This window comes from Gambusia affinis, linkage group LG08 (genome assembly GCF_019740435.1).
Source record: "Gambusia affinis linkage group LG08, SWU_Gaff_1.0, whole genome shotgun sequence".
Taxonomy (NCBI): Eukaryota; Metazoa; Chordata; class Actinopteri; order Cyprinodontiformes; family Poeciliidae; genus Gambusia; species Gambusia affinis.
In genome coordinates this window covers 6114471-6129501 of record NC_057875.1, presented here as the reverse complement: position 1 = coordinate 6129501, position 15031 = coordinate 6114471, and the positions used below count along the sequence as shown (strand labels likewise).

At 35.6% G+C, this 15031-nt stretch overlaps 1 protein-coding gene across 2 annotated transcripts; it reads right to left on the bottom strand.

Moving 5' to 3' along the window:
* Nucleotides 1-676: 676 nt before the first annotated feature.
* LOC122835600 (ubiquitin-conjugating enzyme E2 Q2-like) lies at nt 677-13787 on the bottom strand. Of its 2 annotated transcripts, none has more exons than XM_044124768.1 (13): nt 13525-13787; nt 7478-7582; nt 6715-6837; nt 6578-6634; nt 6325-6474; nt 5426-5510; nt 5278-5338; nt 5104-5194; nt 4955-5013; nt 4824-4872; nt 4636-4731; nt 3217-3283; nt 677-3131 (listed from the first exon to the last, which is right to left on the bottom strand). In XM_044124768.1, exons 1-13 carry the CDS (start codon nt 13681-13683, stop codon nt 3100-3102), a joined length of 1134 nt encoding a protein of 377 aa, XP_043980703.1. In that variant the 5' UTR covers nt 13684-13787; the 3' UTR covers nt 677-3099. The 2 variants fall into 2 exon arrangements, with proteins under 2 accessions (XP_043980703.1, XP_043980702.1); XM_044124767.1 differs by having other exon boundaries at nt 6325-6477; nt 13525-13786.
* Nucleotides 13788-15031: the final 1244 nt, after the last annotated feature.

Here is a 15031-nt window from a genome sequence, read left to right as displayed (position 1 = left end):
TGAATATAAAAATTTATTATTTTTGTCTCTTTATGCGATCTTGTTTTAAAAATCCAGCTTGTAAAGCCTCACAGAAATTTGCCTCCAATCCTCAATGACAAAGTTTTAAATATTAAAAATTAAATTGATTTTTTTTTTTTTCTGAAAGGTAATTTGTTTGGCCTAAATCATCTTTTGGCAAAAAAAAAAAAAAAGTGATTTTTTTTTGGGGAGGTGCGGGGGGGGAAATCCATAAATGACTTTTAGGACAATGTTTAATGGAAACCATAAAAAAATATTTAAACATATAGTTTTAAAAAATCTCATAACTTATATTTTCCTTACTTTTATTTTTTCACATTTATTTACTTTTAATCTTGAGTATTAAGGGTGTCAGAAATGTTAAAATATAAAACTGAGCAATTTCTGAGGCTTGTCGTTTTTGCTAATTAGTTTTTTCTTGTGCATTTAAATACACAATTATAGTCCTGTGGAAAAAAGTGTTTACTCCTAAAAGTTTTTTTGCTACACATTTTAAATGATCAAACAAATGCAAAGAGAATCTAACTAAACTTTTTTCATACAGTCTAAAAAATATTGATGTACTGATGATGCTTAGCTAACTGGATATATGTATATTTCTATTAAATGTAGTTCTAATTTATCTGGACTTAAATTTTAAAAACAAAACATCAAATATTTTAAAATTCTTTATTCATAAACTTGATGCAAGTTTACAAATTGCTGTACACGGTCAAAATATTTTCAAATGGAAACTGAAAAATAAACAGAAAGTGGGGCGAGCCAAAAGCAAAATTCAATCGTCTCTCTGTTGGCGATTCAAACAAATTAAAAATTCAACGACAATCGAGAGAAAACGGATGTTTCCGAACACACATTCCAGGTCGGGACGAGTGGAGAAGTGGTCACTTCTTGTCCGTCAGCCTCCTGTGATATTTCCTGTGATCAGCGTTTCGGCTTTTTTTAGGAGGCACTCTCCCAGATGAATGGAGACTTTGCAGCTAAAGTTGTTGGTAAAAATGCAAAAACTATTCATGGTGTGAATATCACGGTGAAAAACTCTCCCTAAACAAATGCAACAACAGGATATGGAGCGAGATTTTTTATATTTTCTTTTTTTTTTGTCTCTCCGACCTGAAAATATGAACCTCGCATGTTCCTATATTGGTTCTCCAAGACCAGCTATGCAAACGACCTGGAAACATTTGATTGCACAAAAACTGGGAGTAAACAAAGCAAATATTACAGTGGATATCGAAGAAGAGGTACGTCATGCTACAGAAATCCCCACGCTCCTTCCGTCAGCGTCTTCAACTGAATTAAAGACGAAAATAAACTTTTTTCTAAAAATATTTAGTTTCTTTTTGTTCAGCCAGAAAACCAGATAACCCAACACAAATATGCACGAACCTTTACATAAGAGTCGCTGATTACCTGAGTTGCCTTTAAGACATACTTTTGCAGACAGTATTGGCAAATAAACTGCAAAAGAACCATCAGATTGAGTTACAGTGCGCATTACAGGAGGGCAAAATGTTTGAATTTCATCAAGATTTTTAGATTTATGTCAGATTACCAATCCCTCTCTAATTGTACTATAAAGGAAACATTTTATGTAACATTCTGGAGGATTCTGGAAACAGAAAAGCTGAAACTGACTGACAAGGTGTGGCTATTAAACAGGAAACAGATGTTTTAATAGAAAAAGTAATAAAAAGATCAGAAGAAACTGGTAATAAATGGTCCAATTTTAGATTTCGTGAATTGTTTTTCCATTTCTGAAGACGGTCAGTGCACTTGAAAGTTCACTGAGTTTTTATGGTTTAATCTGAGTACAATCTGTTAGACTGTATAAAAGTCAACAGCCTCAAACAGCAATAAGAGCTAAAATATGTTTAAATAGAGGATAAGTCGAGGTTTCTGTGATTAAATGTCAGATTTAAGCATTTAATGCCCACTTTCTGCTTTTACCAACAACACATAAGTCAAACATCACTAAGAAATGTAAACAAAATGCTTTGTTTACTATGAATATTTAGGTAAAAACTGATCTAGAATAGCTTATTTGGTGATTTATGGAGGAACTTTCTGTTTCGTTTTACTCTTCTGGCAGCAGAAGAGTAAAACGAAAGAGATTAAAAGGTTTTGGTTGACTTTAAACATTGATATTTTATAAGATATTTGGTGGACTCATTTAATAGCCACACTTTGTTGGGAGGAAAAAAAAAAAAAAAAAATCTTCAGTTTTCTACACAGAGTCGATTCCAGGTCAAAGAAAAAGATGTGAATGAAAACATGCTGCCAATTCTGAGCTGAAGAAATGAAACGTCCACCAGCAGTTTGAGGGGCGAGAACAGAAACAAGGCAAAACGTAAAATATCTTCTCATCACATGTAATCTTCCTATTCAGCTGATCATCATTCAGAAACACTGGAGCTTTTTTTATTCTACACTTCATACATTTTGAAAAGTGGAGCAGTTCTTCTCGGCTTTAAGATACACTCCCAACAGCTTTTATTGTCTAGGATGTTCAAATAACAACAACAAAAAAGGTTTCACACAATGTCTAAAAACAATATATGCCTTTATGTACCTGTTAATTTCCAAAAGAAAAGAAAAACAAAAAAAATGTAATCAAATCACAGTTAATTTAAAAACTGGTGCAATGAAGTGCCACTTCAAGAGCTTCGGTTTTGATCTTTTTTTAAAAAACGAAAAACGTCATTTAGACAAGAGGGAAACTGACTGTGGGGCTCCACTTCGCCAAAGCAGCTAAACAAAAAGTATTTCCTCACATCTAAAGGAAGAAAAATCTTTTTTTTCTCCTCCCCAACACAAAAGTTTGAAAGAACATTTAGAAAACGGGACGAGCGATGGCCTCGCCTTCTCCTCCTCGCTGCAGCTCCGAGGGAAAGAGAGAAGGGAACAAAACAAAGCCAGAGTTTAGTTTTTCCAGGGGAATACTTATCAAATGAGGCAGCGAGATGGTTTCTGTGAGATAGATGATATATTCCCAGTAAGTCAGAGAGGGAAAATATTCTGAATAAAACAAGTTGACCCAAAGATGACGTGTTCCCAGTGCATAGTGGTGGCAGCTCCTTATCCGTCCTCTTTAGGTGGTGTGTACCAGCCTGGAACAACAACAAATAAAAGAAAAGATTGGTGGCGGACGTTTTTAAAAACTGATTAACACTCTAGTTGTGTTTGTTAACATACCGTTCTTTTCATGAATCTGCACCAGCGATTTGTACGACTGTTGTGCTCTGGCAAGATTGTACTGGTTCTAAAACACAAATGACAAACATTAAAACTCCTACATGTTCATCCTGCTTTTGCCACATAATTGCAAACTGATAGATTATTTAAATAAATCATTAACAATATATATTGCGATAGAGACGCGATCAGTATCAATAGCCAATACATCTGATAGAATATTCAATAACTTCCCTGAGCGTCCAGAACCGCATGGCATTCTGGGGGAAGAAGGCGTTGGAGGAAACATTTCAGTTGCTCAACCTTTCATGGTGAGCTAAGCAAAGTCACTCACTCTTTGGTTGCCTAGCAACAACCAGTTCAGTAATTTGCGCAGCAGCAGTTTTAAGTTGCTCAAAAAGAAAACGTAATGGAGTAAAATCTGAGGATACAACCGGAAAGGTCACACCACCCGCGTGGCAGCATTTCAGATATTAAAAACAAAAACTCTAATCAGTAATTATCGATATGAAACGCTGATATTGTGATGTTTTCCAGCCATATTGTCCAGCTCTAATAAGATCTAATAAGATAAGATTTGAGAAAAATTCCATAACTGCTTCAACATGATTCCCAAAGGGCGTTGTGTTGTGATTTATTAATTTTAGATTTTAATACGCTGCAATTCAACTAATCTCTCTGTCCACACCTATGACCATCCTGACGCCATGTCTGATTCCTAACTGGAAGCTGTGGTTGTTCTGGAGCAATCTGATTGGCTGACATAGGTAGGGTGACCAAACGTCCGTATTTCCCGGGACATGTCCGTATTTCACGTCCTGTCCCGGGATATTTTAAGAAAGTGAGGAAATGTCCTGTCCCCGCTCAAAGGTGTCCCGGTTTTCCCAAATGAAAATATGGTCACCCTAACATAGGTTTTAGCTTTGTGCTACACTGCCCCCTATGGGTTTGGCATGTTTAAAACAACCCTCAGTGGCAGATTTCTGTGGGTTCATGTGGATGAAAACATTTCTAAAACTGATCCTGTCTGTAGTATTATGTTTTTAAACAATGTGGGTAAAATATTTGTTTTTACAAAGCCCAGGTTATGTTGAATGAGGTTTTGAATGTTTGTCTGCTGCTGGAGAACAAACTGACCACATTTCCTCGCTCCACTAATTTCTTCTCTAACCTGCATCATTTGCCGTTATTTGAACTCTTAGCTTTACGATTTCCTCTCCACAGAAGAGGTCTGGCGTTCTGTTGGGCTCTGGGTTTCTTTAAGAGACAACTAGGCATCGTTTGATAACTAGGTTTAATTTGAATGTATGTAACATACTGAATTAAATCCCCACATGCTGGATGTTGACTGTTTAAAAACAAACAACTTGAAGGTCCAAAACTTTGTTTTTCGGACAATGAATCATGATGACACCATACCTTATTGGCTCCAAACTGCACCCTGGCTTTGCCTTTAACCAGAGTTGCATTTATCTGCATAATAACAGATTCTATTGAATAGGCACTGCTCCAGCCCTAAAAGCACACACACATATAAATAAATGAATGCAGCTCTCAAACCACCAGAGATGAAACTTGTAGACACGGTAAGAGACTTGTGACCATACCTGTTTTGTGAGAAGTTCCATGCACAACGCTCCTCCTCCTAGAACATAGCTGAAAACAAACATCATTCATGTTTTTAATTAATGAATACTTTGTCAAGGCATGAACAGCATAACTATGACAGTAAACTTACCCTCCAGAAAGCACAGGAGAGACAACCCGTACAAAAGGAGGATCAAAAGGGAAATTATCCTGTCAGGCAGCAGAGAAAAAGGTCAGTTTTGAGAAAACATTTCCACCGTTCTCCCACTAAAAAAGTACAAATGTTTCCTCCTGACTCACTTTATAAGAGAAATTGAGCAGAATGAAGTCCACTCCCTCCTTTTCTTTTAAAACCTGTAAGTCGCTATGCAATGGACTATCTGGATCTACCCTGAACAGAAACACAAGTCAGATCCAGCAGATTAGACAAGCCTGTCAGGGACAGATCAGTTTCAAGCCAAAGGTAGAACTTACTTCCTTAACTTGACGTGCCATTCATAAAGGCTGTCATTGACTAGTTCGACTGAATAAATACCTGAGAAATAAGCAGGAAAGGAACTTATTCACCTTCTTCAATGTGTTAGAATAAAAGCTACAGTGAGTGAATGATAGGCGTGCTTACCGGTCTTGTAACTCTGCGACCTGTAGATCTCCCTGAGTTCCTTCATTAAGCGATCCGAGGCTTGGACTGAACCAGAAACGGCACCCTGCAATTTAATTAAGTATCTAATTAAAGGGTTTCAACATGGACAGGTATGCAGTTCCTAGATATTAACTCCAGAAAGGAGATTTCCATGTCTGAGTACAATCAGAGTTATTATTAGAGGTGGGAAGATCATTCAAAAACTGTACTCAAGTAAGAGTAGAACCTCTTCGACATGTTTTTACTTAAATACAAGCAATCACTCAAGAAAGAGTAACTCACTCTTTCTGTGGTTGCCTAGCAACAACCTGCTGAGTTACTGCCACAGCAGCAGTTTAATGTTTTTGGCACTGTGCTTCATAACTGCTTAAAAATAAACAACGATGTGGAATGAAAACTGTGGATAAAACTGGAACCCCCCCCCCCCCACACACACACACACACACACACATACCACCCCAGTTTGGTAGTATTTCATATATTCTAAAATAATAAAAAAAACCTTCATCAATAATTATCGCTATCGACTGATATGTAACGCTTGTATCATGATGAGATTTTCAGCCATATTGTCCAGCCCTACAAAATCAGGCGAAAGAGAAATTTCTTTCATTATAAAACTTTAACAGGAATTGCGTTTTTTTTGTCTGGTGAATTTTTGATTAAAACATAATTATTCTCCTTTCAGTGAAGTTACTCACATTTGGTCGAGTATCCAGAAATTTTGCTCAAGTGGGAGTAGTGATAATTTATAATAAAATTTCTCCAGTACATTTAAAAAAAAAATAAAATAAAATATTCAGATAATGTAACTGAGTACATTTAGCCAGTTACTGGTTTTGTTCTGATAAAGTAAAAATGACAGACGAGGATCTTACATTCAAGTGATCTTGTCTCTGATTTTTCCGTATTTTTTCCAAGATGGCCAGGTTTTCTTTCTCTATGCCGTCATCTTCTGACTTTTTGCCCTCTGGGGGTTCCTCTTCTTTCATGTCGTAATGGTCCAGGTCTTGGTCCAGATCTATGTCCTGCTGCGACAGATTACAGCAATGAAACTAAGTTAGAAAATTTAATTAACTGGGCAAGACAGCGTCTCAAAATGCGAATTTGGTGAGGAGCGTTTATAGGAACCTCTCCCATTTCCTCCTCCTCTTCCTCTTCAGATGTCACCTCATCTGTTGGCCCATGCTGTTGTAGAGTAAAATAATGCGAGTTAGCGAACTGGATTTCTGATTTTGACAAACACGGCTCTCGTTTTCTGAGCCCACCTTGCGCTCTTGTGTAATCGGGCAAGCAGGTAGAGGCTGGTCCAGCATTTCAACATCTGGATGTTGTGGCAGATTGTAAAGCCGACAGAGATCACAAATAAGCCGCTTCAACTGCTGGAGAAGCTGGAAAGTAAAAAAATACAACAGGCTATTAATACATGGAAAATAATTGAAATCAATTGATTTATAAAGCGCCAATTCACAACAAAGGTCATCTTAAGAAACTTTATAAATAACAAGTGTTTAAATTGGGATGATGCACAGATGATCACATCACTCCTCTATTAACCCTTTACCAAGTTTTCACCAGCGTTTCCCTGCGAAGCAGCTCCTATAATGAGCTCAGCAGGTGTGCAGTGCAACCAGGCGCCAATTGCTGCTGGCTAGTCTGAAGGAGTTGAGTGGGAGGAATCATGTGGTAAGAGTGCTCTGTGATGTGGAAACTCTGACGCTTGGAAACTGCAGTTCTGAGGAGGAGCTGCACCTCGAAGGCGGGGCTAAGTCCACCCAGGTGTTTTGCACAGGTAAATGGTTGCCATGGAGATCAAAGGATTTCTCAAACATGCATGAAAGAATCAGGGCAACACTCCAGGTATGCTTTTGATGAGGGAATAACTTTATAATATGACGTAAATCAAAAAAGTAAATTTTACGTAACACCACCCCTCTAAGCTGTGATCTTAGTACCTTTCCACAGAATGAATGTGAACCAAACTGCAGTTGAAAATGTGAAATTCGTTTTGCCTGACAGGAGGCAACGTACCAACGTGCTGCCTTTCCTAACATCCTCCAGGCGCTCCAGTACTTCAGCCAGGCTGGGATCATCAGAGTCAACAAACCATATCGGAGACGTTGATGGATACGATTCCTGTAAGAGAGGCAGTAAGGGACATTTAGAGGCTGTTGGTCATTTCACCCCTTTATTGATGTGAATTTTACAATTTTGGCCATTTAATTCCAGACTTTTCAGGTTTGAAAAAGTCATCTGCTATTGGACATTTCACAAAGGGATTGAAAATATTAATAGTTTATTCTTGTTCTGTTACGTTAAGCATTGCTGGATGATAAATTGTCCCTGAAGTTATTGTTTTAATATTGTTGCTTTAAGACCATTTTAAAGCAATATAACAATGCAAAAGCACTTCCTCATCAATAAACCTTAAATTCTAACAAACATTTAACACTGGAACTGGAAGACATTTTAAATATCCAAAATAAATAAAACAAAAACAACTAAAAAAAGTGAATTATGAAGTCTTTGTAAACTAAATTGTCCTTCAAAAAAAGGGCTAGTGGAGACCAAAACCCCAAACTGGAAAGTGATATCATCCAGTTGAATGTATTTCTAATATTGTATAAAAAAAAGCCTAAATTAAAAAAAGACAGTTTGTGTCATTTTTTAAATCCAATTAAACATAATAATAATGGATAGATTAATAATAATAATAATAATAGTAATATATTTTACTTATAGGCACCTTTCCTTACATAAAATAAAATAAAATAATAGACAACAGTAAAAGAACAAAATAAACTGAATAGAAAGAGCAAAAAGCATCAGATAGAAAAAGCAGTAGATACCAGCAGATTACTAAAATAATTATTAGTTGCATTCCTAGTTTAAATGTCACTGAAAAATAAAAGCTACCAGCAGGATATTGATCAGTTTTAATAAATCAGGAGCCATAATCTGTCCCATTTCTTTGCCCAAGTCAGAGTCAAAATCAACAGAAACAAAGCAAATCATGTCTTCACTCTTAATTTTGTCAGAATTATAACCTCAGGGGTCATTTTTGTTCTTTTTCAAACTTAAAAATGAGAAAATGAGACTTCTGACTGCAAACAAAAACATAGTAAGAATCGAGATGTTGCACTAATCATTGCCCAGTTGAGTCTCTGCATAGCATCGGGGACATTATGCTAGGCTATTATTAGGTTATTTATGCTAATGAAGATAATGTCAGGGGATTTTTCAAACCGTTTCCGTAACAGTCTTAAATCACAAGAAAGCGAAGCTGGAGAATTAACTATGAACGTGGAAATCATACAGATATAAAATAGTGTATAAATTGTTCTATTTTGTTTTGTTAATGGATCTTCTTTGTCCAGTTTAAATTTTATTGTGTGCTTTTCAGAGACCAAAAATTGTGGTTTGAAGTCGAGATGGTGACATTTACATAAAACTAGTTAAGGTTTATTTCAAACCAAATGTTCCAGCCCACATGGCTGCCCACTGAACGAGAGGATTCAGCCTCTGTGTGATGCAGAGAAATAACACCTCCAGCATGAATGACAAGAGGCTCCAACGCTGCAATTAGATCTGTAGTTTCAGCAAACTTCTGTTTACTCTGGGCGAGAAAAAGCTTCAGGCTGGAAGTGAAGATGTCACCTTAAACACTGAAACAACGCTACAATGGTTATAAACGATGTCGATTTATACGTCTAATCCAGATTAAATATAAAAAGAGATAAAAACTGCAGAGCTACAAGAGTTGAAAATAGACTCTGATCTGAAATATATCTTTTAACAAAGCTTAAAAGATCTGTTATTTTTGAACAAAACACCAGAATGATGTGGCGAAAACAACAGCTATGACTGTTTTGAGGTTTAATTTGTTCAACAGAGTTTCACCTTGAGTCAGCGTGCCTGAATGCTTTGTGTTTGACAGGAAACTGACCGATGCGACCTCGGGGAGAATTCAAAACTCAAATGTTTCAAAGAGCCGATGAAATTAAACTGTTTAACACAGTGGTGACCAAATATGTACCAAAACTGGCAAATCAAAACTACTGGCTGGTCACACAATTCACAAAATTTAAACTTTTTCTTTTACATGTTCAATAATAAACATGCTTTTTAGTGAAATCTGAATATCATTATAGATCCACAACATAAGAAGGGCATCAGACTGTTGTCTTGTTAAAAGTAAAAACAAAGAATGTTTTCTTTCCTATTTTTCAAACTCGGAGGTTTTGCCCAGCTGACGGTGCCTGTAATTGAGATTTTCTGCATGGATTATGAATGTGGGTATAAATATCTAAGGTTTTTGCTTTTTTTGTGTCGACTTTGGGGAGCTGAGTTGGGTTTGTTGTTTAGTTGTTGTTTTTTTCCTTCAGTTGATAAAGCAGCAATAAAAATGGCTGGAACTGGTGCGTTGTAATTTTTTTTATGCATCATTTCATCAGTATTAAGCGTATTTATAGCTGTATGCATAACTAGAATTGTATATTGCCATTTATGCTTTCTGATTGGCTCAAATATTTTTTATAAAAAGAAAAACTGACAATTCAAAGATTTTTTGGGTCATGAATTGATTTTGGTTTTGTTGGCAAAATTGTTGCCATTCTTAACTTGCAGTGAGGACTTTTAAAAAGTAATCTAAAGGGCCACAGATGGCCCACAGCCCACACTTTGGACATCCCTGTTGTAGAACAATGACTAAATCAACTTAAAGTGAATACTTCAGCCTGATAAAGTTTTACAGCTTAAATATTTCAGACAAAGCCTGTTAAATGATCAAATTACAGATGAAGATAATTAAAGTTGCACTTTGTTCAGCTTAGGGGATCATAAATTTAGAATTGAACACAAACAACGTCTGCAACATCTGCAAGTCCAGAGCTTGAATTTAAAGTGAGCCTTACTTTTCAGACTTGAGTATAACTTACCATCTATTTAGTCTCACATCAAACATGAATTCAGCCTGCAGTTTTCACAATTACGCACACGTTTGCTCTACATGTATGTGGTTCAAAGCACTGTTGATGATCAACGGAAAAGGAAAACACGAGACGGAAATAGGTCACAACATGCCTCCTGTAACAAAAACGATTAAATTCAGTGAAAATGGCAGGCAGCTTTTAATAATTTGGGAGCTTGTCTCCATATTTTTGGTGACAATTTAATTTCCTGTAATTAGAAAAATAATAACAGCCTTCAGTGAGTTAGCCCCTTTTTTGGAAACCCCCATGCATTAAGTATTCTTGCAGATTTGTCAATATGATGACAGTGTTATCAAGGCTCACACAATTATTACAGAAAATATTACAGTTACATTTCTGTTTTACGTACATTTACTACATAAAGCATAAGAAAAGAAACATCTTAAACATTTTGCTGCTTGTTTGGGATCCAATAATGTTCGTAGTTTGACTTAAAAGGCAGACTGGTCATATTTTTCTGGCTCAGTTAAAATAATGTTGCCAGAATCATGGAGGAGCACTTCTGACAGCATAACTGGAACCAATCTGAAGAAACATCAGATCACTGAAGGTTTTATCGACTGAGCATCTCAAATGATTGAGAAAAATCTCAGCAGTTCAACACAAACAGCCTTGAACAACATTAGGTCTGGACAATGCAGAGTAAAGCTATTATCGTAATATCTCTTTGTGCAGAATCAACACAGCTGAGAACTGCTTGGGTGGCGAGCTCACCATTAGGAAGCAACAAAGAACTTAATCAGAAAGAGATTGAAATCAGCTAATTTAACCTAAAACAAAACCAATATCAGTATCAACCAAAAACACCCAGAATGGTTAATGTGTAATAGCTTTTATGCATTTTATTCTGACGTTTTAATATTATTTGTTCACCCCTTTGGTCAGTTTTAATGCTCTATAAGTGATTATAAATAAAGTTGGCTTTATTTATATCAGATCATTTTAAATATAGACTCATTACTCTGTGTGCTAACACTAATAAATCTGATTATACTAAATCTCAGAGCATTATGAAACATTTCAAAGTGTCATTAAGATGTTTTGCTAGTCATTAAGAAGTATTTCCTCATATATGGGAGACTATAAAACTAATATTTTGAATGTACTTGAGATCCTAAATTATGTTAATGAATGTTATTCCAAAAACCCACATGTGCTTTTTCCTTATTTTATATTTATTTTTGTATGGCTAACTTGATTAGGTCTTAATTTTAATATCTGATGTTAATGTCAAAATTAAATAAAGTTATGAAGCTGATACACTTGAATTAAACTGAGGGTCTTCAGCCTGTGGCTCTTGCAGCCAAATCAGAAAGGTTTTAATTATAAAAATCATTAAAATGGTGGGTTTTAGAAGTTCCACTGTGTGTTTCCATGCAAAATCAGAATAAAATATTCACAACAGGAGGGAGCCAGAAGGATAAGACTTTTAAAGTTAATCTTTTTTTTTTTTTTACTTTAAACTATTTCTGCATGTTATTTTTCAGTGGTATATGAATCTTTTGTTTTCAATAATTATGAAAACGGTTCACTCAGCTAACCCCACTTCGTCTTCATACTAAATAAATTATTATTATCTGTTATTATTATTACCTGAAAAAGTTAAATAACTCTTTTTTTTAATCTAAAAACAGAAATAAATTTAGTTTTTTGCTGCTTTAGACTCATTTTTCTATGCAGCAGCAAAGAGAAAATGTGGCTCTGAATTAGAAGAATTGGACAGTTTATAATTTAATATTTAGTTATGTCCTTTCTTTTCTAATTTAATTAATTTTATCTCTTGTATTTCATTTGTTTTATCTTGTTTAATTCACACTTGTGTTTTTAAATTCTAAATGTTTTAATTATCTGGTACACAAATAAATGTGCCAAATATAGTTTTATGCATCCAATTGTCTTAATAATAATAATTTAATGTTAATAAAAAAAAGTTTATATATATATAGTTTTGTCCCCAACATATCCGATTGTTAACAACTATAGTAAGAAACTGTAATAGTTATGCAACTGTGCAAACATTTACCTCTGGGATATCCCAGCAAACCTGGTCTAACACAAGCCAAAGCTCCACCTTTTCCTTTCAATAGCCTCGTTATTTAACGAGTCCATTGGGCACCAACACTACAAAATTGAGATGCATCTACCTGTGATCTCAAAACAAGACTGTGTTCCCCCCAAAAACCCAGTGAAAGCTGAACTGCGTGAGCGTATTTGTGCAGAGAAACAAGGATGTGGTCAGGATGTCAGCGAGTTTCTTCATCTGTGCTACCTGAAGCATACAAAAAAAACAAATGCTGTAACAACGGGGACATCCAGTTCTTACACCTGTCATCTACACTTACAGGATTTAAAGCGCTTTTAGTTTGAAAAAGACTAAAAACCATAATAATATACGGAGAAATTGGATATAATAACTGGTGACGTGCTAGGAAACACGTTCTTTGTGTCCTCAAATAAATATACCCAGAAAATAATTCATAAAACGTGTGTGTGGTATCTAATCGTTTTCATAAAATGTTATGGTGTTAAAGTAACATAGCCGTGCCAAAAAGTTGGCTAATAGGATCAGTCTAATTACTGGAAAGGTAGAAAACAACATTCCATTAAACCGCTTCTGGACGTTACGTCTGGTTACGACGTATTCGTTAAAAATGTTTTCCGAAATCTTCTTACAAGGAGAGAGGGTTTTGTAACAAAAGTAACCCATTTATCAAGCAAACTAAATCAATTTCTATTAAGATATAGTTGGAATGTGTTGTATTTGAGATGGTAACGCAGTTATTTTGGCTAACAGGCAAGCTAGCGTTACTTTCAGTTAATATGCTAGCAAAAAAAAGCTACCGCAGCGTCGTTACTACTAAACGTTTTGGTAGCATTCTGTGCATTTAAAAAGTGAATTCAACTATTTCACGGCATTATCTTCGTCTTACAATGCGTCGAATAATTTCATTATATATCCCAAAATGTAAAAACTAAATAAATAAAAAAAAAACGAACACTAAACTCGCAGTTTGTAAACACGGTTGGTACGGAGGAGTGATTCGGTTTCAGATGATAGTCAGGTCGCTAGCCTGGCCTCAAACTCACCGTGATGTTGCAATGGATGATCAGGAGCTTCTCTCTTGTGACGTTGAATTGGCAACTTAGTTCGTCGGGTTTCCAGTCTATTATTCGAAACCGCTCGTGATTTGGGTCAAAAATCGACTCCAGAAACTTCAGCTCGGCTTTCAGCCCCGAAACCGACATCTTCTGCTCATCTCAAAGCACCAGGCCACTGGCGGAGGGGAAGTCAGGGCGGAATGCGACCGCGCAGTGGAGTCGGTTCTTCGGATCTCGCATGTTAGCGTGAGAACAACAACAAAGAGCCGGAGACTGAGCTGAAAACCATCAATAAGTTGCGCATTATCCCACAGACTTTTCGCATTATTTTAGCAAAAATAATTTTAGCCAGTTTAAAAAATATATCTATAATTTGTCTGTTCTAGGAGTCGTATTTATTCAAATGACAACTTAGTAAAAATAATGACAGCAATAATAAAACATTAAACAGGGAAATACAATAGATACAACTTTAAAGTTCAATTTATTGTTTTAATCCAATATAGGCATATTATGTTTCCCACAGTCCAAAAACATGACTGTTAGGCAGGGCCGGATTTACAAAAATGTCGGCCCCTTAGCTGGAGTCAATTTTGGTGCCCAATCCATGGAGGCCCAAAACTGACATAATTAAAAATAAATGCATTTTATGTCAAGAAATGTAAATAATTTCTTTTGCATTTTCCTTAAATATGCATTTTTGTCAAGAAATTGATATATTTTATTTTGTCTTTTCCTTATACAAGCATTTGTTCTTTTTTTTAAATCTTTGTATCATCTCCTTTTCTTACTGTGGAAAAGTACAATTATGCAAAGGAGGAGGGTGGAGTCTTAAGGCATCAACTTCTGCCTATTGGTTGGTTATTCTACTTGGCTTAAATAAAGATGACCAGTAGTTTATTTGTGAGCTGAAGCAACTTTATTAGAAAATAGTGCTATAACTCTTGACTTTTTTGTGTGGTTGCTCATACAAAACTTTTGTTTCAGTTAGCAGCTGTCATGACCTCAAAAGGGCAACATCAAGTTTTTCATAGTTTGGATGAAGCAGCCGCTGAAGTTGTCTTCTGATTGAAGCTTCGGGAGTCCTCCAAAGGTTGCTCAGATGTTGCACAGTAAGCTAACGCTCCTGTTTGTTTTTCCAACTCCACTCAGATTTAATCAGTTAGAATATTTATGAAAAGTTAATGTACTTCAGTATCTCAGCTCACAAATAAACCCATTATAGATTAATTACACAGACAGATGTTTTTAAGCTTCTATTTGTATTTTATTTCTTGGTTACAGCTAATGAAAACATGTCATTTAACATTAGATTATTACATCAGTAGTGGAAAACATGTTTATAACTTGCATAAAGGATATTCTCAGTCAAGACATCACTAAATGGAATTTGATTTACACCATGAGATCCTCAAAAGCTAGACATCATACCAAGATCCAAAGAAATTCAGAAATAAATTAGAAAGAAAGGAATTGAGGATTACAAAGTCATTTA

Coding starts and splice junctions, on each gene's coding strand:
- LOC122835600 (XM_044124767.1), bottom strand. CDS start 13,683: ATGTCGGTTTCGGGGCTGAAAGCCGAGCTGAAGTTTCTGGAGTCGATT. Junction 6,838..7,477: donor TTAGGAAAGGCAGCACGTTG/GTACGTTGCCTC, acceptor TTTACTTTCCAG/CTTCTCCAGCAGTTGAAGCG. Junction 5,339..5,425: donor GTCGCAGAGTTACAAGACCG/GTAAGCACGCCT, acceptor CTTATTTCTCAG/GTATTTATTCAGTCGAACTA.